This window comes from Meriones unguiculatus, chromosome 3, assembly GCF_030254825.1.
Source record: "Meriones unguiculatus strain TT.TT164.6M chromosome 3, Bangor_MerUng_6.1, whole genome shotgun sequence".
NCBI classification, from domain to species: domain Eukaryota; kingdom Metazoa; phylum Chordata; class Mammalia; order Rodentia; family Muridae; genus Meriones; species Meriones unguiculatus.
The window spans coordinates 7338822-7363229 of record NC_083351.1 but is presented as its reverse complement, the minus strand read 5'-3'; the positions used below and the strand labels follow the sequence as shown (position 1 = coordinate 7363229).

At 47.3% G+C, this 24408-nt stretch overlaps 1 protein-coding gene across 1 annotated transcript; it reads left to right on the top strand.

Moving 5' to 3' along the window:
* The first annotated feature begins 640 nt into the window (after nucleotides 1-640).
* On the top strand, nucleotides 641-23929 carry Exosc10 (exosome component 10). Its single transcript, XM_021636189.2, has 25 exons — nucleotides 641-793; nucleotides 2359-2495; nucleotides 3591-3714; nucleotides 4688-4792; nucleotides 5061-5226; nucleotides 5401-5515; nucleotides 6614-6689; nucleotides 6889-6999; nucleotides 7913-8056; nucleotides 8594-8784; nucleotides 9863-10019; nucleotides 12098-12246; nucleotides 12383-12433; nucleotides 13427-13538; nucleotides 15897-15947; nucleotides 16088-16166; nucleotides 16260-16366; nucleotides 16660-16755; nucleotides 17000-17074; nucleotides 19333-19420; nucleotides 20245-20321; nucleotides 21429-21600; nucleotides 22186-22247; nucleotides 23193-23269; nucleotides 23812-23929. Exons 1-25 carry the CDS (start codon nucleotides 692-694, stop codon nucleotides 23840-23842), a joined length of 2655 nt encoding a protein of 884 aa, XP_021491864.1. The 5' UTR covers nucleotides 641-691; the 3' UTR covers nucleotides 23843-23929.
* Nucleotides 23930-24408: the final 479 nt, after the last annotated feature.

The window sequence follows — 24408 nt, the reverse complement described above, 5'->3', positions numbered from 1 at the left end:
ATATGTGTGCAGGCGCCCACGTCAGCCAGATGAAGTCATCTGCTCCCCTAGCAAGTGGTTATGAACCTTAGGCCTCTAGAAAAATAAGTCTTGACTGCATAAAACCCATCTGTCCTTCCATCCTCCCCAGCTTCTTTACAACGTAAATTTCAAGTCCAATCCAAGTGTGCTTATGCATGCCTTTAATTCCAGCACTTGGGAGGCTGAGGCAGGAGAATCTGAGTCAAAGTTCAGAGTACTGGGATTACTGGCCTGAACCGCCAGGACCTTAAGTGAAAAGCAAACTTTAAATGTGATAAAAACTGTATCCTAAAGCTGGGCGTGGTAGCACACGCCTTTAATCCCAGCTCTCAGGGAGGCAGAGGCAGGCAGATACATGTGAGTTTGTTAGAAGCCAGCCTGCTGTACAAAGCAAATCCAGAACAGCAAGGCTACACAGAGAAACCCTGTCTAGAAAAAAAAAATTGTATTCTTCCTCCAGTTCCCTTCCTAGACCATAGGTTTGTGTGGATGCTACAAGGCAAAACGAAAGAAAGGCCTAAATTTCCCTATTGTGAACCAAGCTCACAAGTAAGCTACACTGCTTGGGTGGAAGCGTGCGGGGAGGTGTTGGACAGGTGCGCATGCGCACTGTGCCTATCTCAGATCTGCCGGAACAATCTCGCGAGAAGAGCCACCCTAGGACGGGAAGATGGCGCCTCCCAGTCCCCGGGAGCATCAGGCCGCGCCAGCGACCAAGCCTGACGCGGAGATGGTGCTGCCTGGCTTCCCCGACGCAGACAGCTTCGTGAAAGTGAGTTCGTGGGCCTTGGGGCACCCCAGGAGTCCCCTGTTCTGGCCGGAGGCGGCCTGGGGCTGCAGAGCGGGGGCTGCGGGCTTCCGGCGCCTGTCACGGCGGCCTGACGGCGCGCAGCGGGAATGGCTGCGGGGGAGCGGGGATGGAGAGCGCCGCGCTTCCGGTGTGAGCGCGTGCCGCCCTGCGTGTAAAGCAGTGTCTGCACCCTCAGAAGAGCGTCCCCGGCCTCCACGTGGCGCACCCTACGCTACCTCTCCCGAAAGTCCCCCACAGCTGGACGACACCCGTTGCTGTCGCTACTAATGTACAAACGTCTCTAACCCCAGTGTCTTCGGTCACCCGCACCGCTGTTATCGAATCTCTCTAAGTGCCGAGCGCATTCATCAGTACCCCTTGAGCGTAGAGTGTTTTGTTTTTATAACACGGTTTGTCTGTAGAGCTGTGGCTGTCCTGGAACTCGCTCTGTAGACCAGGATGGCCTCAAACTCACAGAGATCCACCTGCCTCTGCCTCCCTGAGTGCTGGGATTACACGCATGCCACCGTCTTTATCAATGACAGCCACTTCAGAGTGTTCCCATTGCTTCCCAACAGTCTGACTACGCCGCCGATTATAAAATGGTCCTCAGAAGTGTCTAAACTGTATTATTGTTGGTGGATGTGCAGCAAAGCCACAAAAATACAGTAAATTATTATAGAAAGCTCTTGAGTCTGTACCAAGCAATATTTTAGGTGATTTTAGTAGCTCACTTACTCCTCACAATAATTCATGAGTAGGTACCTTTTACTATGCCCATTTTTCAGAGGCATAAACTAAGGTCAGTATAAACAAAGTGGCTTGCTTCAAGTCACAGTTCGTAATTATCAGAACCAAGACTAAAACCAGGCCATAATAAGCCTTATTCATATTAGGAGTGCTGTAGCTCAGCTCAGCTGCCTAGTATTTGTTTTCAGCACCCAGGAGGTGGAGGCAAGAGGATCAGAAATTCAAGGTCATTTCAGGCTACAAGTTAGGTTGAGGCCACCCTGGCCTCTATAAGACATTCTCTGTCCAAAAATAAAAAGACAGAGCTGGGCATATGGTTTCGTTGGTAGAAGACTTGCGTGTCGTGAAGTTGTGGGTTTGATCACCAACACCACATGAGCAGATTTGGCTGGTGCCTGTAATAGGGAGGTGGGGACCAGAGGATTGGAAGTTCAAAGTCATCCTTGGTTTTATAGTGACTTGTAGGTCAACCTGAAATGCATTCTTTTTTTTTTTTTTTTTTAATTGTGGGGTTGGGGGAGGGAAGAGAAAATGCATGCCACGTGTCTGCTGACCCCATAGAGGCCAAAAGAGGGCTTTGGATCTCCTAGGGCTGGAATTGGAGGTGATTGAGGGCCCCCTGTGTGAGTGCTGGGAACTGAGCCCAGGTCTCATGCAGGAGCATGAGCCACCTCTCAGCTCCTTGGGATATATCTTTTAAATCTTTTAGTTAGTTAGTTAGTTAGTTATTCATTTGTTTATTGCTGAATGAATAGGAATCTGTGTTTAAGATGTGTCTTTTTCTCTGGGCTTTTCAGTTTGCACTTGGCTCGGTAGTGGCGGTTACCAAGGCATCCGGGGGCCTGCCACAGTTTGGCGATGAGTATGATTTTTACCGAAGTTTTCCTGCCTTCCAGGCATTTTGTGAAACTCAAGGAGACAGGTTGCTTCAGTGGTAAGTTTATATATATTTGTTGAAAGAAATAAAAGAAAGATAATTTTTCCTGAGAGTCGCATACCTCAGTGGTAGGGAAATAATGAGCATGATGGGATCCCTAGATCTGAACCTCAGTACCAACCAACAAAAAAAAAAAAAAGGACCAGCTGAATGCCAATAACCAGGGTGGATATAAGCAAGGATAATCACATTGTTGGGGGAGAATATCGGCTCACTCCAGAGCCCTGACCAGCCTAGAGCTGTACAGACCAAGCTAGTCTTGAAAATCTTTTAATTTAGGTTTGTTTTATTTAAGTTTAATGTTAATTCCATGCTGTGTTTCAGTATAAAGGATGGAAGCATAATATATTTGGCAATTTTAATTTAGGTTTGTTGAAAATCTTAAGAGATTAGCCTTCTTCTACCTCCTGAGTGCTAAAGTAATAATGTGAGCCACCACACCTTGCCTGATCTGTGATTGTTAAAAATTAAGGGCCACAGGGTGACTCACTGGGTAAAAGGCACCTAACACCAAGCCAGTAACCTGAGTTCAGTCCCGAGACTCATGTGTGGAAGGCGAGAACTCACTCGAGCAAGTTGCCTTCTGACCTTTACACATGGGCAGAGGCGCCCACACATATACACACAAAATGTTTATTTGTTTGTTTATTTAAAAAGTCTTCCCTGGGTATGGTGGCTCATATCTTTAATCACAGCACTTGAGAGGCAGAGGCAGGTGGATCTCTGAGTTCAAGGCCAGCCTGGTCTATAGAGTAAATAGAACAACCAGAGCTACTGTTTCTCATCGGTTAATTGTTGGGGGATATTACCTTGATGCTATTATTTTATTGAGAAAAGGTTTAACTCACTAAATAGCCGATGTTGGCTTCAAACTCACTGTGGCCCCAGCCTTCCAAGAAACCAGTATCACAGGCCTGCACCACCAGGCCTGGCTTTGGCTCTTGTCCCTTAAAGGTTGCTGTGAGGATATGCATTTGAGGATATGCATTTGATTACCATCAGGATCCCCATGAGCCAAGCCATCTGAGGTGTTTTCCCAGAGTGTAGATTGGTGGAGTAAAAGCACACGCGCTGACCTTTGTTCTCCTTTAGCATGAGTAGGGTAATGCAGTACCACGGGTGTCGCAGCAACATCAGAGATCGAAGTAAAGTGACTGAATTGGAGGACAAGTTCGACTTACTGGTTGATACCAATGATGTGATTTTGGAGAGAGTGGTGAGTGTTTCCCTGTCCATGTAAGTGAACTAACAAATATAAAACTCAACTATTAAAATGCAAGGAGAAACCCCAGCACTGTGGAAAAGGAAATGAGTGTAGTCAGGCCTAGTGGCCATGCCTGTATGGCCACTTCCTTCTCAGCACTAGGGAAACAAAGACACATGGATCTCTGTGAGTTCCAGGCCAGCCTGCGAGTAAGACCTAATTATTTTTCATTATGTGTATGGGTATGTGCACCTGAATGCCGGTGTCCATGGAGACCAGAGGTCTTGGGTCCACTGGAGCTAGAGTTATAGGCAGCTACGACCCACCTAATGTAGGTGTTAGGGTAGAATGCTAGTTCTCTGTAAGAGCCAGGCGTGGTCTCTCCAGCCCTTATCCATGCTCTCCAAAAATATTTAACTTTTTAGCTCTGGAGGGATGGATCAGCAGTTAAAAGCACTGGCTGCTCTTCTAGAGGACCCAGGTTCAATCCCCAGCACCCACAATGCAGCTCATGACTGTCTGTAACTCCTGCTCCAGGGAATCCAACACCCTCACACAGATATACATGCAAGCAAAACACCAATATACATAACATAAAGATAAATCATTTATAAAAGCTTAAATTTTAATTGGCAAGTTAAAATTCTGAATACTTACAGTATACAAGTAATATTTTGATGCATACATACATTTACCGACTTTTTAAAGAAACTTACTCATTTTTATTTTATGTGCATTGGTGTTTTGCCTGCATGTGTATCAGTGTGAGGGTGTTGGATCACATGGAACTGCACTTATAGACAGTTGTGAGCTGCCATGTGGTGCTGGGAATTGAACCCAGGACCTCTGGAAGAGCAGCCAGTGCTCTTAACTACTGAGCCGTCTCTCCAGCCCCTATCTACTCTTTCATGTATGTGTTAACCACATAATTCTGTGAGTTCAATTCTTGAAAATGATCCTAACCCAGTGCCTTGTCTCCTCCTAGGGTATATTGCTGGATGAAGCCTCGGGTGTGAACAAGCATCAGCAGCCAGTCCTCCCTGCAGGGCTGCAGGTTCCCAAAACAATAGTGTCCAGTTGGAACCGAAAGGTGAGGACAGCCCTGCAGGTTGCTGAGTAGAGCTCCTAGTACAGGTTTTCCATAGTGCAGGTAGCTGGGCACACCCCACTTCCGTGTGGTCTCAGAAGCACACACCCCACCTACCCCTTCTCCGTGTGGCATTGGAACCCACACATGCAGTAACATTCCAAATGTGTGGTCCTGGGATGTTGTTGTCTCCTTAGAAGACAAGCTGAAGTTTCTTTTCCTACTCCCTCAAGTTGCTGTATTTTAGTTGATCCGTATGTGTTGACTGTAGGCAGGAGAATATGGCAAGAAAGCAAAATCTGAGACTTTCCGACTGCTGCATGCAAAAAACATCCTCCGACCTCAGCTCAAATTTCGAGAGAAGATTGACAATTCCAACACACCATTTCTCCCTAAAATCTTTGTCAAGCCCAATGCACAGAAGCCCCTCCCTCAGGGTAAGTGGTGGCTTTGAGCCCTTCCATCTGACACAGAAACCTGGGAAGGAGTGGCATCTTCACTCCCACATTTCTTTTCTCAGAGGAGCCCATCACCTCCTCTTCCTAAGCTAGAAGGCTTACAAGTGTGTGCCTCCTGTGTGATGGTATGCTTGTCACTGCTTGGGTCTCCAGCTCTCTCAAAAGAAAGGCGGGAGCGCCCCCAGGATCGCCCTGAGGACCTGGATGTCCCCCCTGCCCTGGCTGATCTCATCCACCAGCAGAGAACCCAGCAACTTGAGCAGGACATGTAAGTGCATGGGTCTGGCCTTTCTCCTCCTCTGTCTGCCTCACTGCTTTCGTTTGTTTGGACACGGGGTCTTATCATTCAGACTGACCTTGAACTAATGCTTTCACCTCAAAGTACTGAAATTATGTCACCATACCTGGGCCTTCATATCATTTCTTTTTTTTTTTTTAAAGATCCAGTATGGGGTGTGTGTGTGTGTGTGTGTGTGTGTGTGTGTGTGTGTGTGCGCGCGCGCACGTAAGAGCATGCCTGCCTGTATCATGCACACATACGTACACAAGTGTAGGAGCATGTAGAGACCAGAAGAGAGTGTCAAGTGATTCTGAGCTATCTGCTATCTGATATGGGTGTTAGGCACTGAACTTAGCAGTACATACTAACCGCATAGCCATTTCAGGTTTGCGTGTCACCCTTGCACAGGGGCCATGCTGCTCTCTACCATTCCTCTTTGGGTATATGTGGTACTGAGGGGAGCACCAGCCATTTTATTTTATTGAGATAAAGGCTCATTTAATAGCCCAGCCTATCCTTTAACTCACTTGTGAGGTGACATTTTCACAGTGTGATCTTCCCTTGTCTGCTGTTGAGGATATTAAGACATGGTCTCATATGTCTCAGGCTGGCCTCAAGCTTACTATATCATCAAGGATGACCCTGAACTTGTGATCCTCCAACCTTACCATCCTCTCCCAGATGCTGAGATAAAAGATCTGTGCCCGGGGCTGGAGAGATGGCTCAGAGGTTAAGAGCAGTGGCTATACATCCAAAGGTCCTGAGTTCAATTCCCAGCAACCACATGGTGGCTCATAACCATCTATAATGAGATTTGGTGCCCTCTTCTGGCCTGCAGGCATACATGTAGGCAGAATACTGTATAAATAATAAAGAAAATATATTAAAAAAAAAAAAAAAAAGATCTGTGCCCTTGTGCCCAGGTTTGTCTGGTACTGAGGCTGGCACCCTGGGCTTCATCTGTGCTGGACAAGCACAGTAAGAGCCAAGCCCCATCCCCAGCATATCATTTGTTTATACACATGTGTCTGAGGTCTGTGTACCTTCTCATGGAATTAACCTAAAGATTTTTGTGTGTTCTCCCAGGTTTGCACATCCTTATCAGTATGAACTCGATCACTTTACCCCACCTGACTCAATGCTTCAGAAGCCGCAGCCCCAGGTTAGTGCCCAGACTCGGTTTCAAAGCGGGCACCTGGGTGCCCAGGGAGGAGAACAAAGCATTTGTTCAGTGCACTTCCATGTTCCTTTAGCAGCTTTAGAAGGCTGTTTTGGGTCATTCCTTAGACTTAGAACTCATCCTGTTCCTTTGTAGGATTGGTTTTTAACATGATGCTTTTTGTGCTCCTTTCTTCGTCTAGTTGTACAGACCTGTAGAGGAGACACCCTGCCATTTTGTATCCTCCCTGGAAGAGCTTGTGGAGCTCAACGAAAAGCTCCTGGGTTGTCAGGAGTTTGCAGTGGACCTAGAGGTACCTTGTAATTGACCTTGAGTGAAATCTTCATTTTCCTATGAGTTTATCTACTTGGGACATCTAAAGTTAGCACTCATTTTAATCTCTTTTGTTTTGTGTGTGTTTTTTTTTTTCTTTTTGGGGGGTGGGGGTTAGACAAGTTTTGCACTATAGTCCAGGCTGTCCTGAAACTCAAACCCATTCTCCTGCCCAACTCTTTTTTTTTTTTTTTTCTAAAAAAATTAGTCATGTAATGTTAAAGTTATTTTTATATAATTGTGTCTATTTCTCTGTTTATCTCTTAACCTGGCTATCACAAAAATAATTGTATTATATTTGTTATTATTGTATTATATAATAACTGTATTATATTTGTTTAGTAATAAGCTTCACAACATAATAACTTAGCAATTGGTACTATATTCTTAACCCTCTAAGCTAATTTGGCTTCTGCCCAGCATACATCCCAGAGATACTTGCTCTTTGCTCTTTGTACCTTTCCTGATCCAGCTCCGCTCTTTGATGTCTGCTAGATATCTGTCTATGGCTGAATCCCCTTCTTCCTTTTCTCTACTCCTCCTCTAACTGGCAGAAAATCCAGCCCTATTCTCTGCCCTGCTCAGCAATTGGCTGTAAGCTACTTTATTGATATATCAGGACAATTGGGGAGCAGTGTTTATACAACATTGAGACGGGATTCTCAGAACAAGGATTGCAACAAGATATGGGGGGGTACAGAAATCAGCATTTGAATTACACAATAACCTTATGCCTGTGATGTAACTTCTATAGCACACTTTTAAAAACAAGTAGAGGAGGATTGTGGGTATAGCTCTGTGTGAGATTCTTCAGCTTGATCTCCAGACTAAAATTTAAAAGGTGAAGGAACACCTACTAATCTTTCTCCTAACTCCCTTTCTGTATGGTTTAGCATCACTCATACAGAAGCTTCCTAGGACTGACCTGCCTGATGCAAATTTCCACCCGAACAGAAGACTTCATTGTTGATACTCTAGAGCTTCGAAGTGACATGTACATTCTCAATGAGAGCCTTACAGACCCAGCCATCGTTAAGGTCAGCCATTCTGGCTCCTGCCTGAGGTGGGATGGCAGTGCTTTTCAGGGTACCATCTTGTTCTTTCAGCCTAGACCCAAAGGAGGGAGAAGCTATGCCATCTCCTAGCCTGAGGTTCCACATACTTACCTGTTTGGCCCTAGGCTGCCTTAAGGGCCTTTACAACGTAGCTTGTTGCTATCCAGAAATAAAAATCATGTTGATGACTATTTCGATGAGCCCAGTCAATTGGATTGCTTGAACTTAAGGATGTACTGGGAGCTAATAGGGCCCCTCACCCACACCATGGCCTGAAGACAGTTGCAACCCTTAACAGTATAGAGTTACAAGCATAAAGGATGCCTTGGCCTCAGTAAAAGGAGCATGTAAAACTCCATATGTCCTGGGCTGGGGATGTAATTCAGGTAGCATGCTTGCCTAGCATATGCAAATGTCAGGGTACCGTTCCTACCAGTGTTCTGATAACCCTGAGGCGGGGCTAAGGAGACAGATGGCTAGCCTAGTGTTGGTGTGAACATAGCCTTGGTTTTGTTCCAGGTCTTCCACGGTGCCGACTCTGACATAGAGTGGCTACAGAAAGACTTTGGCCTCTATGTGGTGAACATGTTTGATACGCACCAAGCAGCACGGCTTCTCAACCTGGCTCGCCATTCCCTTGACCATCTGCTGAGACTTTACTGTGGTGTGGAGTCAAACAAGCAGTATCAGCTGGCAGACTGGAGGATACGGTCAGTCTGCAAATGGCAGAGATGGACAGGGAGCAGGAACAAGTCTGTAACTTGGAAACCTGGTCCAGCTTGGTCGCTTTCAAGATAGCCAGTACTTCCCTGAGTGTTTCTTCATGCCAGATTTGTTTTGTTTTGTTTTATTGTTCGAGACAGGGTTTCTCTGAATAACCCTGGCTGTCCTAGTCTCCTGAGCACTAGGATTAAAGGCGTGTGCTGCTGCCGCCAACATTACTACCAGACAACAGAATTTCTAAATGTAAAAAGGAAAATATGCTCGCTAGTGCTCTCTCTCTCTCTCTCTCTCTCTCTCTCTCTCTCTCTCTCGATCGTGTTTCAGCTTCCCTCTGTCCCTACATTCTTTTTTTCTGTCTCTGTCCTGACTGCCCCCTTTCTCTCCCTTGCTACCTGCCCCCTGCCCTCATGGCCCACTCAGCTGTCTCTATTCCTTCTTCAAACTCCCTCTCCCTTTCCCACCAGAGGAGAAAACAAGGAAAATTTATTTGAAAACCCTCCCCACCTTTAAACCAGAGGAGAAAACAAAGGAAATTTTATTTGAACTGATGTTCCATTCCCAATATAAGAAGAAAATTAGTAACATTTGAAAGCCACTTTATTATCAACCCCTTACCCTCCTCCCAGCTTTCCCTTTTCATAGATGGGGTCAGAAAACACAAAGAAGCCAGGCCATGGTGTCACATGCCTTTAATCCCAGGACTTGGGAGGCAGAGGCAAATGGATCTCTTGAGTTCAAGGGCAGCCTGGTCTACATAGTAAGTTTCAGGACAGCTGGGGCTACACAGAGAAACCCTGTCTTGAAAAACAACAACAATGAAAGAAAGCACATAGAGGTTAAGGACAGACAGGTAGAGCTGCAAGTCACCCCAAGACCAGAGCATCTAATTTTAGCCATAACGTTACTGCCTCCCCATGTGAAATTATGGTTTGTCATGCTGAGCTGCTGGAAGTGTCCTTGCACCATTGTGAAGGGGCCAAGAAAGTTCTGTCTGTCAGTACATAGACAGTTTGGATGGCTGTCCCTGCCACAGTCACTGAAGCCATGTCTCTCTTGCAACTCTAGCCCTCTACCAGAGGAGATGCTAAGCTACGCCCGGGATGACACCCATTACCTGCTCTACATCTATGACCGAATGAGGCTGGAGCTGTGGGAGAGAGGCAACGACCAACCTGTGCAACTGCAGGTGGTGTGGCAGCGGAGCAGGGACATCTGCCTCAAGGTACCATGTCGCTGAAGCTACTCAGACCCCAGCACTTGAGCTATTTCTGATTCAGTTCTTTGTTTCTCTTGTTTTCTAAGTTAGTGTAGAAAAGAATGGGATATGGGGCTAGAGGGATGGCTCAGTGGTTAAGAGCGCTGGCTACTCTTCCAGAGGATCAGTGTTCAATTCCCAACACCCACATGGCAGCTCACAGCTGTCTATAGCTCTAATTCCAGGGGATCCAACGCCCTTACACAGACATACATGAAAGTAAGACGCCCGTGCACACTATAATCCCAGCACTCGGGGAGGTAGAGACAAGTGGATCTCTTGAGTTCAAGGACAGCCTGTTCTACAGAGCACCAGGACATGGAGAAACCTTGTCTTGAAAAACAAGGAATGGTGAGGGGGGGTGGTGTGGAATGGGGGGTGGATTATCGTGGCTTTTTTTGCATATATAAATCATACCTTCTTTTTTTTCTTCATCCTCGTCTCCTGCCCTCCCTAATTACGCCCACCTAACTTTTGCTGGTCCCCTCATTTTTTTGAGGTGAAATGTTTTCATAGCAAATGTATATCATTACTGCTTCTCCTTTCCCTCCAGATCTCTTCTCCCCTCTGATGGTCACCTATTTTCATGACCCACACATACCGGTATAAGTCCAAGTTTTGCATATGTGGGAAAGATTACCTGTCCAGAATCCGGTTTATTTTAACATGATCCCAAGTTCCATCTGTAATCCTACTGATGTCATAATTTCATTTTCCTTTATGGCTGAATAAAATTCCATTTTGAGGCTGAGAGGATGGCTCAGTGGATAAAGTGCTTGCTACCAGAGCCCCATTCAAAAAGCAAACAAACTGGGGTTGAGGATTTAGCTCAGTGGTTCCATTTCCAACATCCACATGATGGCTCATGGCTGCCAGTTATCCTTCTATGGGCACCAGGTACACGTATGATGCACAGAGATGCAGGTAAACACGTAAAGTAAAATCATGATTTGCAATCTGGTCCAGGTTGGCCCAAGGCAGGCTGATCTCAGAATTCATGGCCAGCCTGGTCTATAGTGTGTTACAGGACAGCCAAGGCTACACAGAGAAAGCCTGTCTCAAACAAAACAAAAAATAATAATAATTTGCATTTTCCTAATGGTGATGTTGAACTCTTTTTTTGTTTGTTTGTTTGTTTGTTTGTTTGTTTTGTGGCTTTTGTTTGTTTGTTTTTGTTTGTTTGTTTTCGAGACAGGCTATCTCTATGTAGCCTTAGATGTCCTGGACTTGCTTTGTGGACCAGGCTGGCCTGGAACTCAGAGAGTTCCAGAGGCCTGCCTCTGCCTCCTGAGTGCTGGGATTAAAAGCGTGTGCAACAGTGCCTGGCCTGTTGAACAGTTTTTCAAGTACTTACCAGCTTATTCTGTTTCTGCTTTTGAGAAACTTAATCGGTTCACTGGCCCATTTACCCAGTGAGCTATTTGGAGTTTAGGCGTCTCAGTTCTGGTTTTGGCATTTTCGTTTTTCAAATCAGGGTTTCTTTGTAGCCAGTCTGGTGTCAGATTCACAGAGGTCCATCTGCCCCTACCTCTCAAGTGCTAGGTTTAAAGGTCTTTCTTCCTTTTTTTTTTTCCTTTTTCTTTTTTCTTTTCTTTTTGATGTTTTTTGTTTGTTTGTTTGTTTGTTTTTGTTTTGTTAGTTTTTTTGAGACAGGTTTCTCTGTGTAGCCCTAGCTGTCCTAGAACTTTCTTTGTAGAACAGGCTGGCCTTGAACTCACAACCCAGCTTTTTTTTTTTTTTTTTCTTTTCCAATTCGGTTTTTTAAGACAAAGTGTCACTAAATAACCCAGACTGGTCTCTGGCATGTAGTCTTCCTATGTTAGCTTCCCAAGTGAGCCACCAATCCCAGCTTTACTCTATCCTTAATGCAAGAGAAAAACATTTTGAAGAGCCTAGGACACAATTTTTTTTATCCCATTTATGTTTTTCGTTTTTTTTACAATGTCGAGGATTAAACCAAGGCTTCAAGCGTGTTAGGCAAGTGCTAACCCGCTGGCCTTTCCCCAGTGCTAACTGGTTTCAAATATTCTCTTAACATTTTGCAGAAATTTGTCAAGCCTATCTTTACTGACGAGTCCTACCTTGAGCTGTATCGAAAGCAAAAGAAGCACCTGAACTCACAGCAGCTGGCGGCCTTTCAGTTGCTCTTTGCCTGGAGAGATAAAACAGCGCGAAGGGAGGATGAGAGCTACGGGTGAGGGACTTGGGGTTCCTTTACTGCTGGTAGGCCCAGCGGGTCTGCTTGTGAAGGCTGGCTACTATCTCCCGCACTTTAATGTTTAGTGGGCCTTGCTACTTGAACTTAATGTGATCCTGTTGTGTTTTTCCAGATATGTTCTACCAAATCACATGATGCTAAAGATAGCTGAGGAACTGCCTAAGTAAGTGTCTTTCTTCTCGGTTGCTCAGCCCTTCACCGCCCGGCACTCTGCAGCTGCCCCAGGCTGCACTCGCAGACGTTAGTACTCCAAGCGTGGAAGGCAACAGGGCCACGGAGCCACGGAGCCAGTCCTTGCCTGGGGGCTTCTGGGGAAGAACTAAAACTTCTCAGCTGGTGAATCCATAGCGAATGTATGGCTAGTCTTGAGCCTCCCTCGGGGAGGAGAAATGCCCACATTCTTTCTTATGTTTCTGTCTCCAAATTAAAGCCTCACGATTTTTTTAAAGATTTATTTATTATATATATATATATACAGTGTTCTGTCTGCATATATGACTACAGAAGAGGGCACCAGATCCCCTTACGGATGGTTGTGAGCCATTATGTGGTTGCTGGGAATGGAACTCGGGACCCTTGGAAGAGCAACCAGTGCTCTTAACCTCTGAGCTATCTCTCCAGTCCAGGCCTCACGATTTGTAAGCATTTTGTAGTATTAATTGGAGCATAAACAGGAATGAGAAATCGGAAACCAACTTTTCTTGAGGTTTGTCTCCAGCTCTCACAATTTGTAAGGCAACCAGAGGAATAGGCTGAGAGTTGGCTCGGCAGAGACCAGTGTACAGGTGGCTGGCTGGCCTGGACTGATTTGTGTAATCTGTGTCCTTCTAAGGCCTTTGTTGGGGGACAGGGGTCTGGGTGGAGGGCATTCCTCAACCCCATGACCAGGCTTTCCTGGAACCCACTGTAGAGCAGAGGATGACTGTGAACTTCTGGTCCTCCTGCTTCTACTTAACAAGAGCCTGGGTTCTAGGCCTATACCACCATACTTGGTTTATGTTGTGCTGGGCATGGAACCCAAGGCTTCGAGCGTGCTGAGCAAGCAGTCTGCTAACTCAGCTGCCATCAGCTGACTAGTCATTGCTGTCACTAAGCTTTGAAAAGCTGTATCTCCATAATGAGCTGATTTTTTTTTTTTTTTTTGTCCTTGTTCCAGGGAGCCTCAAGGCATCATAGCTTGCTGCAACCCAGTACCACCTCTTGTCCGGCAGCAGATCAATGAGATGCATCTCTTAGTTCAGCAGGCTCGGGAGATGCCCCTGCTCAAGGTATGCAGTGTTTCATCCAGCAGGCACATTCTCCAGCACTCCCCCCGTGGCCTTGTAAAGCCCTGAGCCGCTCCCCTGTTCTAAATCACCCTGAGGAGTAATAGTGGCTTGGAAAGCTACTAGGTGTGTCATGTTAAAGTTAGCTGCCTTGGGGGGACTCTAAAGATGGCTCAGCAGATAAGAGCACTGCCTGCTTCTCCAGAGGTCTTGAGTTCAATTTCCAGCAACCACATGGTGGCTCACAACCATCCATAAGGGGATCTGATGCCCTCTTCTGGCACGCAGGTACACATCCAGATAGAGCACTCATACATAAAATAAATAGATTCAGGTGCTTTTATGTTTACTAGTTTGGGATTTTGAGGTTTGCTTTATTTTTTGACAGTGGGGCTTGAGCCCAGGGTTTCCCCATGCTTCACAAGTACTCTGCTGAATTACTGTCTCCGCCCATGCATTCTTTACGTAGATTTTGTGTGTTCTGTGTGTGCATGTAGATGAGTACGCCACAGCACATGTGTCTACATGAGACTGCACAGTGCAGCAGCCAGTTCTTTCCTTCTACCGTTTGAGTTCCAGGGAGCAAACTCGGATTTTCATGCTTGGCAGTAATCCCTCTCACCAGCAACTGCTTCTTTTCTAATTATAGTCATAAACTCACCCTTATCTTTCCTATTTTATGGCCTTTTGATAATTTGAGATAGCAAATCATTGGGCAAGTCAATGGTTGTTGTAAAGCAGTTAATCTGGTGGAATGAGTTGGAGTAGGGATCTTGTGTAGAGAGCTGGCAGTGGAAACCCAAACCTGAAGCCGTTACACCCTGAGTGCATGTGGTTGGAACAGTGTGGAAAGCCATGTGACCCTTAGTAGTAGATGATCACAATGTGCTGCCAAGTATCACTGAGCCTATGGACTGTAGAGGAGCCGTGCACCCGGGTGGCAGTTAGGCTTGCTGGTGTTGGGGTTAGGAGCCAGGACAGCAAACTTTGCAGTCAGAGCCTCAGTAAGAGGGGAAGAAGGAAGACCATGGGTAGGATGGGAATCCAGAGAAGGGAAGAAAATAGTCAATTTTGCATAAATACAGGTGGAAGTGAGACCATCCCACAGGAAATGAGCCCCAGCTGGGCATGCTGTGAACACCTGTAATCCCAGCACTTGTATACAGAGGCAGGAGAATCAGGAGTTCAAGGTCATCCCCAGCCATCTAGTGACTTTAAGGCCAGCCTGAGCTTAATGAGACCCTATCACAAAATCAGAACTATCAAGATGAGATTGTACAGGCACTTGCCAACAGCATGATGATCTGAGTTTGAGCCCCAAGTCCCTTGTGGTTGAAGGAAAGAATCAACACTCTCAATTTGCTGAATGAATGAATATAAAGAAAGAAATACAGACGCATAATGTCTGTCCTCTCTATAGGTAATAAAACTTGTTAAAAATCCACTTACATGGTTTCTTTTAGGGGTTTTGCTTTAATTCTTTTCCTTGTTTGCTTGCTTGCTTGTTCATTTATTCATTCGTTTATTGAGATAGGGTCTTACCGTACAGGGTCTTTCCTAGGCCAGCCAACCTGTGTAACCGTGTAGCCCAGTCAGGCCTTGAACCTTCAGTCCTCTGCCTCAGCCTCAAGTAGCTAAGATTACAGGTTTGCACCACCGTACCCACCTTTCTGAGGACAACTTTGAATCTGTTGGCTTGGTAACGATGTAAATGTGTGATCAATCAGTGACATCTTTTGAAAGATCGTTGACCCACAAGACTTGAAAGAAGAGAGTGTGTTTGCTGCTGTTCTGTTAAGATGTCCTTCTGGGGCTGAGTAGCTCAAAGGGAGGGTGTTTGCCTGTGTTTAACACACACACACACAGCCGTCTCTTAGATTTCCAGTTTGTGTAAGTAGACGCGTATTGGATGCTAGAGAGAACTCCTCTAGGCTCACTGAGAGCCACTGCATCGCGCCAGCTTCTGACAGGAGACTCTGATGTTTCACATACAGTGCTTGAGTGCCAGGTGCTGACAGGGGTGAGGGATAAAAGGTTATCCTGTTGACCCTTGGGAGACAGAATCATGGATAAGCACAGTCTGCTGAGTAAGGACATGTCATTTACTTTACACAGCCTTCCTCAGTTTCTGTTTTTTTGTTTTGTTGTTTTTGTTTGTTTCTTTGTTTTTTTGAGACAGAGTTTCAAGTAACCCAAGATGGCCTTGAACTTGTGATCCTCCTGCTCCCACCTCTGGAGTGCTGGAATTATAAGCATGTGCAAGCAAACCCACTGGGGAGTCAAACCCAGGGCTTCGAGCATGCTAGGCAAACAGTCTGCTATCTGAGCTACATCCCGGCCCTACTCTTCTTTCCTCCTTAGTCTGAAGCTGCAACTGGAGTGAAGAAGAGCGGACCACTGCCTAGCACCGAGGTACAGTGTCACGGCTGCTGTCTCTCCTGTGGGAGGGGTAGAGATCACAGCCCCTGACAGGTCAGTGCTGTTCCACTGGCCAACAGCTCCTGACTTGCCTATAATTTTTACATGTGATCTACTGTTTCTCTTTGATGCAGAGATTGGAAAATGATCTCTTTGGACCCCATGATTGCTCTCACGCTCCCCCAGATAACTACCCAATCACCCCAACTGATGGTAAGGAGGCCTTCTGGACTCCCAGACAGATGGAGCCAGTTTTCCTGGACCAGAGCCCTGAGGTCTTGACCTTGTTGACTCCTGTGTCTTTAGGGACCATGCCACTTAAGAAACAGCCGAACCTCTTCGCTGAGGGCAAAGGAGAGACCTCTTTGGATGCCAGGTGCCTTCTTGCTACAGCTGTGATCACTTTATTCAGTGTGAGTAACAAGGAACCTCACCAAGGTGACTCAGGCATCCTGGTGTTACATGGTCTTCTCACATGGGCTGCCTGCCTGGAGGTTCACATGCTGGGTGTGGCTGCTCACACATATAACACCAGAAGAAGGTAGATCCCTGTGAGTTTGAGGCCGGAATCATCTCCATGGCTCAAAAACAAACAAACATTTTGTCATTTCAGGAAATAAGTCCTCCCTGTTGTGGACCTAGGAAAGCATCCTGACACCATGGCATGATCATGGTTTGAAGTGATGGTTTTGGTCTGTCCTTACAGGAACCTAGCGATGAGGAAAGTGGAAAGACTCCATTGACAGTTGCACAGAAAAAAGCCCAGAACATAATGGAGTCCTTTGAGAACCCATTTAGGATGGTGAGTAGTGCAGCTGCACCCGGCCGCCAGGAGCTGCAGGGAATTCTGCAGCCATGCATCCTTTCATCTGGGAGGAAAGCAGGACCATGGAGGGGGAGCCCAAGTCCGGCATATCAGTCGTCCACGGTATCCAGATCGGGACTCTTGAGTTGAGGCCTTGTGGGACCACACCGGCAGTAGTAGTGCCTCTGAGAGGCGAGGTTCCTGCTCTTGGTATTTGCAATGACTGTTTCCCCTTCTGCAGTTCCTGCCTTCTCTGGAACACAAGGCCCACATCTCCCAAGCAGCAAAGTTTGATCCTTCTTCGAAAATCTATGAAGTAAGTAGCTTCTCGAGTTTTGGACAGTAGCTGTCTGCAGGCTCCTGAACTGAGTGAGGGTCCCATCTCAGGCAGCTTCAGAGCCTCTGTAGGCCGCTGAAAACAGCACAGAGGCCCTTTCCCTCTGAGCTTGCTTCTAGGAAGAGGCCAAACTGTAGCCCAGTCCTCGGAAGTCTTTGGGAATCTCGACAACAAAGGGGTTGGGGTCTGGGAAAGGAGCTCAGTTGGTAGCGTGTTGGCCTGGCTTGTATGGAGCCCTGGTTTGATCCCCAGCACAACATGAAGCTGGCGTGGAGATGCACACCTGTAATCTCGGCACTTGGAGGACAGTCACAAGTTCAAAGTCATCTTCAGCTACATAGTGTGTTCTAAGATGACCTGGGATCTATGAGGCCCTACCTTTTTAAAAAGGAAAGAAGAAGCAGCCTGCTCTGGTTCACAGGCATACTGAAATAGGATAGTATTTGTCTAATGTGTGATAGCCTGGGTTCAAATCCAACACTGGAAAGAAAAAAAAACTGTTTTGTGTTTTTCTAATGGAATAATTTATATGTAATAAAGTACGTATAGTTTATAACATTTGTATATGTGTATATCGCTTCAAGGCTCTTAAAGGGAGCAGCTTGAATCTGAAGAGGCACTGCCTCGCACTGTGGACAAGAGCACCCACCCGCAGCTCCCCTCTGTCTGGGAGGCAGCATGTTGATTCAAAGCCTCCGTTTTCCACATAGGAAGGCTGTGCTCTGATGACACCCACCAGCACATCCCTGTCTCCAGACCGCAGCCTGACAGGCCTCAGTCCTTTGTTAAGGGGCTTAACCTGCTGCTTTTAGGAATGGGGAGTCCCAGAGGTAGCAAGGTGGTTCAGCAGGGGAAGGAGCTACCGCCCTGGCTGAAAACCTGAGTTTAATCTCAGGAAACTAAACGGTGGAAGGAAAGAACTGACTCAAGTTGTGGTTTTGGTTTTTCTTATTACTGTTGTTTTCTTAAGATTTATTTATTATTTATACAACATTCTGCCTGCATACCAGATCACACTACAGATGGCCATGAGCCACCATGTGGTTGCTGGGAATTGAACTCAGGACCTCTGGAAGAGCAGCCAGTGCTCTTAACCTCTGAGCCGTCTCTCCGGCCCCCAGTTGTGTTTTGACCTTCACATGTGCACAGTGGCTCTCGAACACGTGCAATGAGTGAATAAAATTTAACACTAACATTCAGGTGACTAGATGCGGTGGTGCACACCTTTCATGGAGGCAGAGGCAGGCAGCTCTCTGATTTTGAGGCCAACTTGGTGTACATAACAGGTTCCGGGCCAGCCAGGCTTACATGGTAAGGTCCTGTCTCTAAATAAATAAGATAATTAAAACTTAAAAAGAAGAAGAAACACGGAGACCTAGAGTTGGGACTCAGTTCAGTGGTGGTGCACTCACTTAGCAAGCACAGGGCCCTTGGTTCAGACCCAAACTAGGGGAAAAACAGGCCAGGTATCCTTAATCCTTGCATTTCAGAGGCAAAAGCAGGTATCTCCCTTGAGTTCAAGGTCAGCCTGGTCTACATAGCAGGTTCCAGGCCCACCAGGGCTACATAGTGAAACCTTGTCTCAGAAGGGGGGAAGGGTATAAATGTAAAAAGAGGGAGTCTATAGTGTATAAAGTAAACCCAGTATTTGGGCAGTGGGGGCAAGAGAATGAGTTTAAGGTCGTCATTGGCTGCATAGGCACTTGGAAGCTAGCCTTGACTCAAAAAACAAAATAAAAAGAAACGAGGAAGTACAGTGGGCGTTTTTTCTTTTTTAACGCCTGGTTGTGGCGCACTCATCAGCTGTCCATCCCTTGTGTTCATTTTGGATCACCTAGATGTGGCCCAAGGAGACAGCTGTGAGACAGGAAGAGCGACACAGGACTGTTAGGAGGCCCACCTGGAACCCCCCTTTGTTTACTAAGTGGACCATTGTAAAGTTGCTGAGGCTTGCTGGCTTGGAAGGTGACGAGGCTGAGATGTCCAGCATGAGCACACGCAGCCTAGAGCCTGGGGATTCAGATGTACTTTGCCCTCTTTAATAAGGATCTTATAAACAAAGCCAGCAAAAGATAGCATGTTTAGGTTTGGGGTGTGTTGGCTTAGAATGCGTGTCCTTATTATGTTAACATCCCCTCTGCTGCCTCTGAAACAAGTAGGCACTCCTGAGTAGCTGAGTGTAGGCAGTCTTTTTTGTTTTGGTTTTTTGTTTTGGTCATTGTCTGTTTTCATTATAGATCAGCAACCGCTGGAAGCTGGCCAGCCAGGTCCAAGTCCAGAAAGAACCCAAAGAAACAACCAAGAAGAAGGTAGCTGAACAAACAGGTAGTGTTTGCATCCTTGTAAATACAGGGTCTTTGAAGGGACAGTCCCAGCATACCAGTTGGAATGAGGACATTCAGTGATGGGTGTCTAGTAGGGATTCCAGCCCTCCTCGACAGACAGGGCAGTGAGCAGAACAGCCCCAGCCAACTTGTATAGGGATGGCACACAGAATGCCTGTGTGTTCTGCCCCTGTAAAGGAGTGCTGTGTGGAGGAGCTGGCACAGATCCAGGGGGAGAGTACTGAAGCAGGCTCCAAGGTCACATGTGGTAGCTGACTGCCATGCCCAAAGGATGGCAAGGCAGGACTGCCCAGATGCCTGGGGAAGAAGCGCAGACAGGCAAGCAGGGCCTCTGAGGACTGGCTGGTCCTTACAGTGACTTTGCAGGGCTTTAAGCAGAGGAATCCAACTGACATGATCAAAGTAGAGGGACAGAAAGCCTGAGTCTGGTTAAGTAAGACACAGTAGCAACAGCTGACAGATCTGATGTGAGATCCTGGTGGTAAATTGGATAAGGCATAGGAAAGGGAGGCATGGGGTTGGGGGCGAGGGTCTGTCCTGAGCAACCAGGAAGATGGGGCTGCTGGCTATAAGAGAAGCCCATCTTTAAAAGGGCTGACTCCTGGCCTTTGACACTAACAGTGTCAGAGAAGCCTCTGGATGTTTGGCCTGGCCTCCTGAGAGACACAGGCAGGGCAAGGCTATTGGCTAGAACCTGCAGTTAAGGCCAGGGACAGGAGGAGAGAGGGGCAGCAGAGCTGGCCTTTGTGGCCTGCTTGGCTGGACAGATGGCAGGAGTCTACAAACAGGAGTTCTTTCTCGCAGCCGCCCAGGAGCAAGCAAAGGAGGAGTCTGATGCTGCCATGCTGGAACCCGCCATCCCTGTGCGGCAGCAAGCTGCGGTACGTGCTCCCTTTCCCCTTTCAGAAACAGACGCCCATGGCCATGCTCAGGATTTTTCTGAACCATTTTCAGAGGGCTCACCATACATACATGGGTTTTTCCCCCCCCCCAGCTGATCTGGATTTGTCAGTCAGTGCCCAAGTCTCTTCTCAAACTACCTGACATTAAAATTCTCTAAAGATTTCATTTGTTTGGTAAACCCTCATAGCACTGGGCTGTGGTCTGTCAGAGGACAAAGCACAGGGATGTTACTGTGCCCCAGTCTCCCTAGAGACCTCTTTGTTTTTTGGTTTTGTTTTGGTCTTTTTTTGGTGGGGGAATGTTTTGTTTTTTTTTTTTTTTCCCCCAGATAAGGTTTCTCTGGATATACAGAACTCATCTATAGACCAGGCTGGCCCCTAACTCCTCAAGACCCACCTGCCTTTGCCCTTCCTAGTACTGGCATTAAAGGCATATCCCACCATATCCCATGAGACGTCTTTGTTCTTACCATACCCATCGCAATAGTCTAGATTTTTTTTGTTTGTTTGTTTTGTTTTGTTTTTGAGACAATGCTTTTCTGTGCAGCTCTGTCCTAGAACACTCTATAGACCAGGCTAGCCTCGAACTCAGAGACCCACCTGCCTCTGCCTCCAAAGTACTGGGATTAAAGGTGTGTGCCACTACCACCTGGCTTAGCATTCTATTCTTAACCTCTGCCTTACGTGACCTGATGACATTGTCAGTTAGGAACTTTCTCTAGCTAATACCAGCTAAGTGTGATTGTCCCTGAAGTCCAGCCTCAGCGCCCCCCCCCCCCCGCCATCCCTGCTGTTGAAGCAGCTTGAGTCCCCAGCTAAATCAGGTTGAACATTCTAGTCCGATGCCTGAAATGCCCACTGTCCAGAACTTTCTGAGAGATGATACAACACCACACGTAGAAAATTCCATGCTGCATACAATTCCAAGAAGTTGCATGGAATTGCCTGCAGACTGTGTATGTGCTGTAAGTGAAATACAAGTGAATCTCACATTTACACCTGGGGCCTGGCCCGAGGTGCCTCACAGGGTTACAGATAATGTCTGCTGCATATTCCCATGCTTTCCTTCCGATTGTTCTCCTGTAGCTAGAAAATGCCACTAAGAAGAGAGAGAGAGCCACAAGTGACATGAGGACCACAGAACAGAAGCAGGAGAAGAAACGACTAAAAAGCTCCAAGAAACCCAAGGACCCAGACCCCCCAGGGAAAGATTTCTGTCCCTATGACTACAGCCAGTCAGACTTCGGGGCCTTTGCTGGTAAGGACAGGGAGGACACAGCAAGGAGACACTTGCCGGCTGGAGGTGGGAGGAGTTGCACAGTGCGTGGAGTACAGCTTCACTGTGAGTGTGAGCTCTGCGCAGACACAGGGCCAGCGGTGGCCCACCTGCTCTCCTGGCAGCTGGTGCCCCAGAGTCATTGTCCCTGGGTTGTGACACGGGGTTAAGTTTCCCCTCCCACATCCACAGGATCAAGACTAGGTTGAAGGCACTGTTCACAAAGTGACCTCTTGTGACCCCTTAACCTTGAGTCCCTGTGAAAGGGGTACGTGTGGCACTGTTAATTCCATAGCCTGGAAAAGTGAGGAAGCAGGCCTCCACAGTACACACACTGACTTATCAGGAGTGTTGCCTCAGTCACTTTATCAACAGTGGCATGAGATCTTGATGCGGAAGTGTCCACCTGCCTCTACCAGCCTGGGAACACACCTGTGGCTGGTATAGTCTCGGGACTGCTGGAGCACAGGAAAGGGTGGCAGATGGATGCTGGTGCCTCCTGAAGCCCAGACCCCTGGCCTGTCAGCCATTGTGCTTGCTAATTGTCATGATCACTCTTACTTTCAGGGGACAGCAAATCCAAGCCTTCCTCCCAGTTTGACCCAAATAAGCTGGCACCTTCTGGCAAGGTAAGGCTGAAGAGGACGCCCCCAGCCTGACATGTTCTTGTCTTCTTCCTGGGCTGCAGTGACCGTGCAGGAAGGCTTTGTACCCTTTTTCTCACCTCATTTCTTCTCAGGTATAAACAGTGCTGCCAGTTGTCCCTGAGGTGATTTTTTAAACTTAATGTGTAAGAGTGCGGAAAAGCCAGAGGACAACTTATGGGAGCTCTGACCTTCCACCGTGGGTTCCAGGAATCTAACTCAGGTCCCTGGCTTGTGGAGCAAGGCTTCATCTGCTGAGCTGTCCTGCTGGCTCTTGTACCAGCAATTTGAAAACAGGCAATGTCTTTAATCCCAGCACTCAGGAGGCAGAAGCAGTCAAATCTTGATGAGTTCGAGGCCAACCTGAACTACAGAATGAGTTACAGGACAGCCAAGACTACACAGAGAAAACCCTGTTTCAAAAACCAAAAAAAGGAAGGAAGGAAGGAAGGAAGGAAGGAAGGAAGGAAGGAAGGAAGGAAGGAAGGAGCAGGCAGTGAACCCTATAGTACAGTTCTCTTTTGGAGGGGCTGGGTATAGTATGTTTGGGTTTTGTTGAGATGGAGACTTTCCCGAATAACCCAGACTGGCCTAGAACTCAGTCACAATCCTCCTGCCTCCACTATTTTAAGTGCTTGGGTTATGTGCCACTATGTCATAGCACAGGGTGTCTTTTACTCTGATGCCTGGTCCTGAAATCTGCCCCACACAGTGAAGGGGCTGTGTGTGTGACTCCTGACAGTTTCCGCTCTGGGCTAAGCAGGCTGGATTTGAAGCGTAGTAAGAAGGGGCAGGACTGTAGAGCTCTCCTGTGCCTGTGACAGCCTTTCAGGGATGAGTGCTGGGATGATGCCTGACTGCAAAGTTCAGTGTCTTCCCTGGAACTGTTGGGTAAGGTGGGCGTCAGCGTGTGTAACTTTTGTCTTTCAGAAATATGTTGGAGCCAAAAAATTTAAACCGTCCGTGGGAAACAAAAGCATGTCCTTTGCTGCTGGGAAATCAGACAGGTGGGTGGCATGGCCATGACAGCAGGAAAACCAAGCACTGTGCCTGGGCACAGCAGCAGATTGAGCTCCAGAGGCTTCTGCTGGGCAGAGGCCAGAGCTCTTTGTCACTCAGAAAGCAGGAATGGACATGACCTGCTCCATGTAGAAGTCACGCTCACGTGACCCATGTCCTGCATCCCAGGCCTCAAATCCCATTGTTCTCTTTCTTACACTGTGGTTTCTCACTGGTTCCCTCACCTCAGAGCACATGGGTGGGAAACTTTCCCACACCAGTTTATTTCTTAGAAATAGAGGAATCTGGAGGTGGACCATCCCTGGGGATGGTTTTCATCAGGAAGCGCTTATGCTAGAGCAGAACTTGAGGTCAGGTCCCCACACGGGAAGCAGGGCAGGCCTGCTGCCACAGACCCCTTTCAGCTTAGCACCCAGTGTTGGCCCCATGCTGCCCTCCTGCTCAGCCCTCCCGCTCAGCCCTCCCGTGCTGTGTCTGTGTCACAGCTCCTAAACCTGAAGAAGTAACTGGTTTTCTTCTGTCTCTGCAGAGGCTTCCGGCACAACTGGCCAAAGAGATAGTGTTGAAGAGATTCCTGGGGCTGCAGGCAGTGCTACTTTGTACAAACCCATTTTAAAGTCATTAAAATTAATTCCTGCTGGAAGCAAGCTGGCTCTGGTTTCTTGTTTTTTGTTTTGTTTTGTTTTGTTTTTGCTTTTACCCCAGCTCTGACAGGAAGGACAGTGTCTCCCTGTTCAGAGACTAGGAGAGGAACATACCCAAAGAGGCTGCCCAGAAACCCAAGGCCATGAGTGCGCGTCCTCTGTGTCCAGGAGCCTCTGTGGACTGCTGATGGCTGGTGTGGGCCATGGGGTGGGTGGCTCTGCTCAGCTACTATTGTTCTGGCATTGGTAGTCACCTTTTTTTAAACCTTGTCAGAGACAGTCTCTTCATTGCTACATTAGACAAGCAAGCTATTGTTCCCACCCCCCAGCTTCTGGAGCTTCCTGTCCCTGCCTCCCCTTTCCCAGTGGGGACACACGGGAACTTAGGTCCTTGCACTGTTGTGTTGTGCTCTCACATGGGTTCTAGAGGGGAGGGTCTGAATTCAGGTCAGCTGAGTTAAGTAGGAAGCAGATGTACCCAT

Coding starts and splice junctions, on each gene's coding strand:
- Exosc10 (XM_021636189.2), top strand. CDS start 692: ATGGCGCCTCCCAGTCCCCGGGAGCATCAGGCCGCGCCAGCGACCAAG. Junction 16,756..16,999: donor TTGAGAACCCATTTAGGATG/GTGAGTAGTGCA, acceptor CCCCTTCTGCAG/TTCCTGCCTTCTCTGGAACA. Junction 23,270..23,811: donor GCTGCTGGGAAATCAGACAG/GTGGGTGGCATG, acceptor CTGTCTCTGCAG/AGGCTTCCGGCACAACTGGC.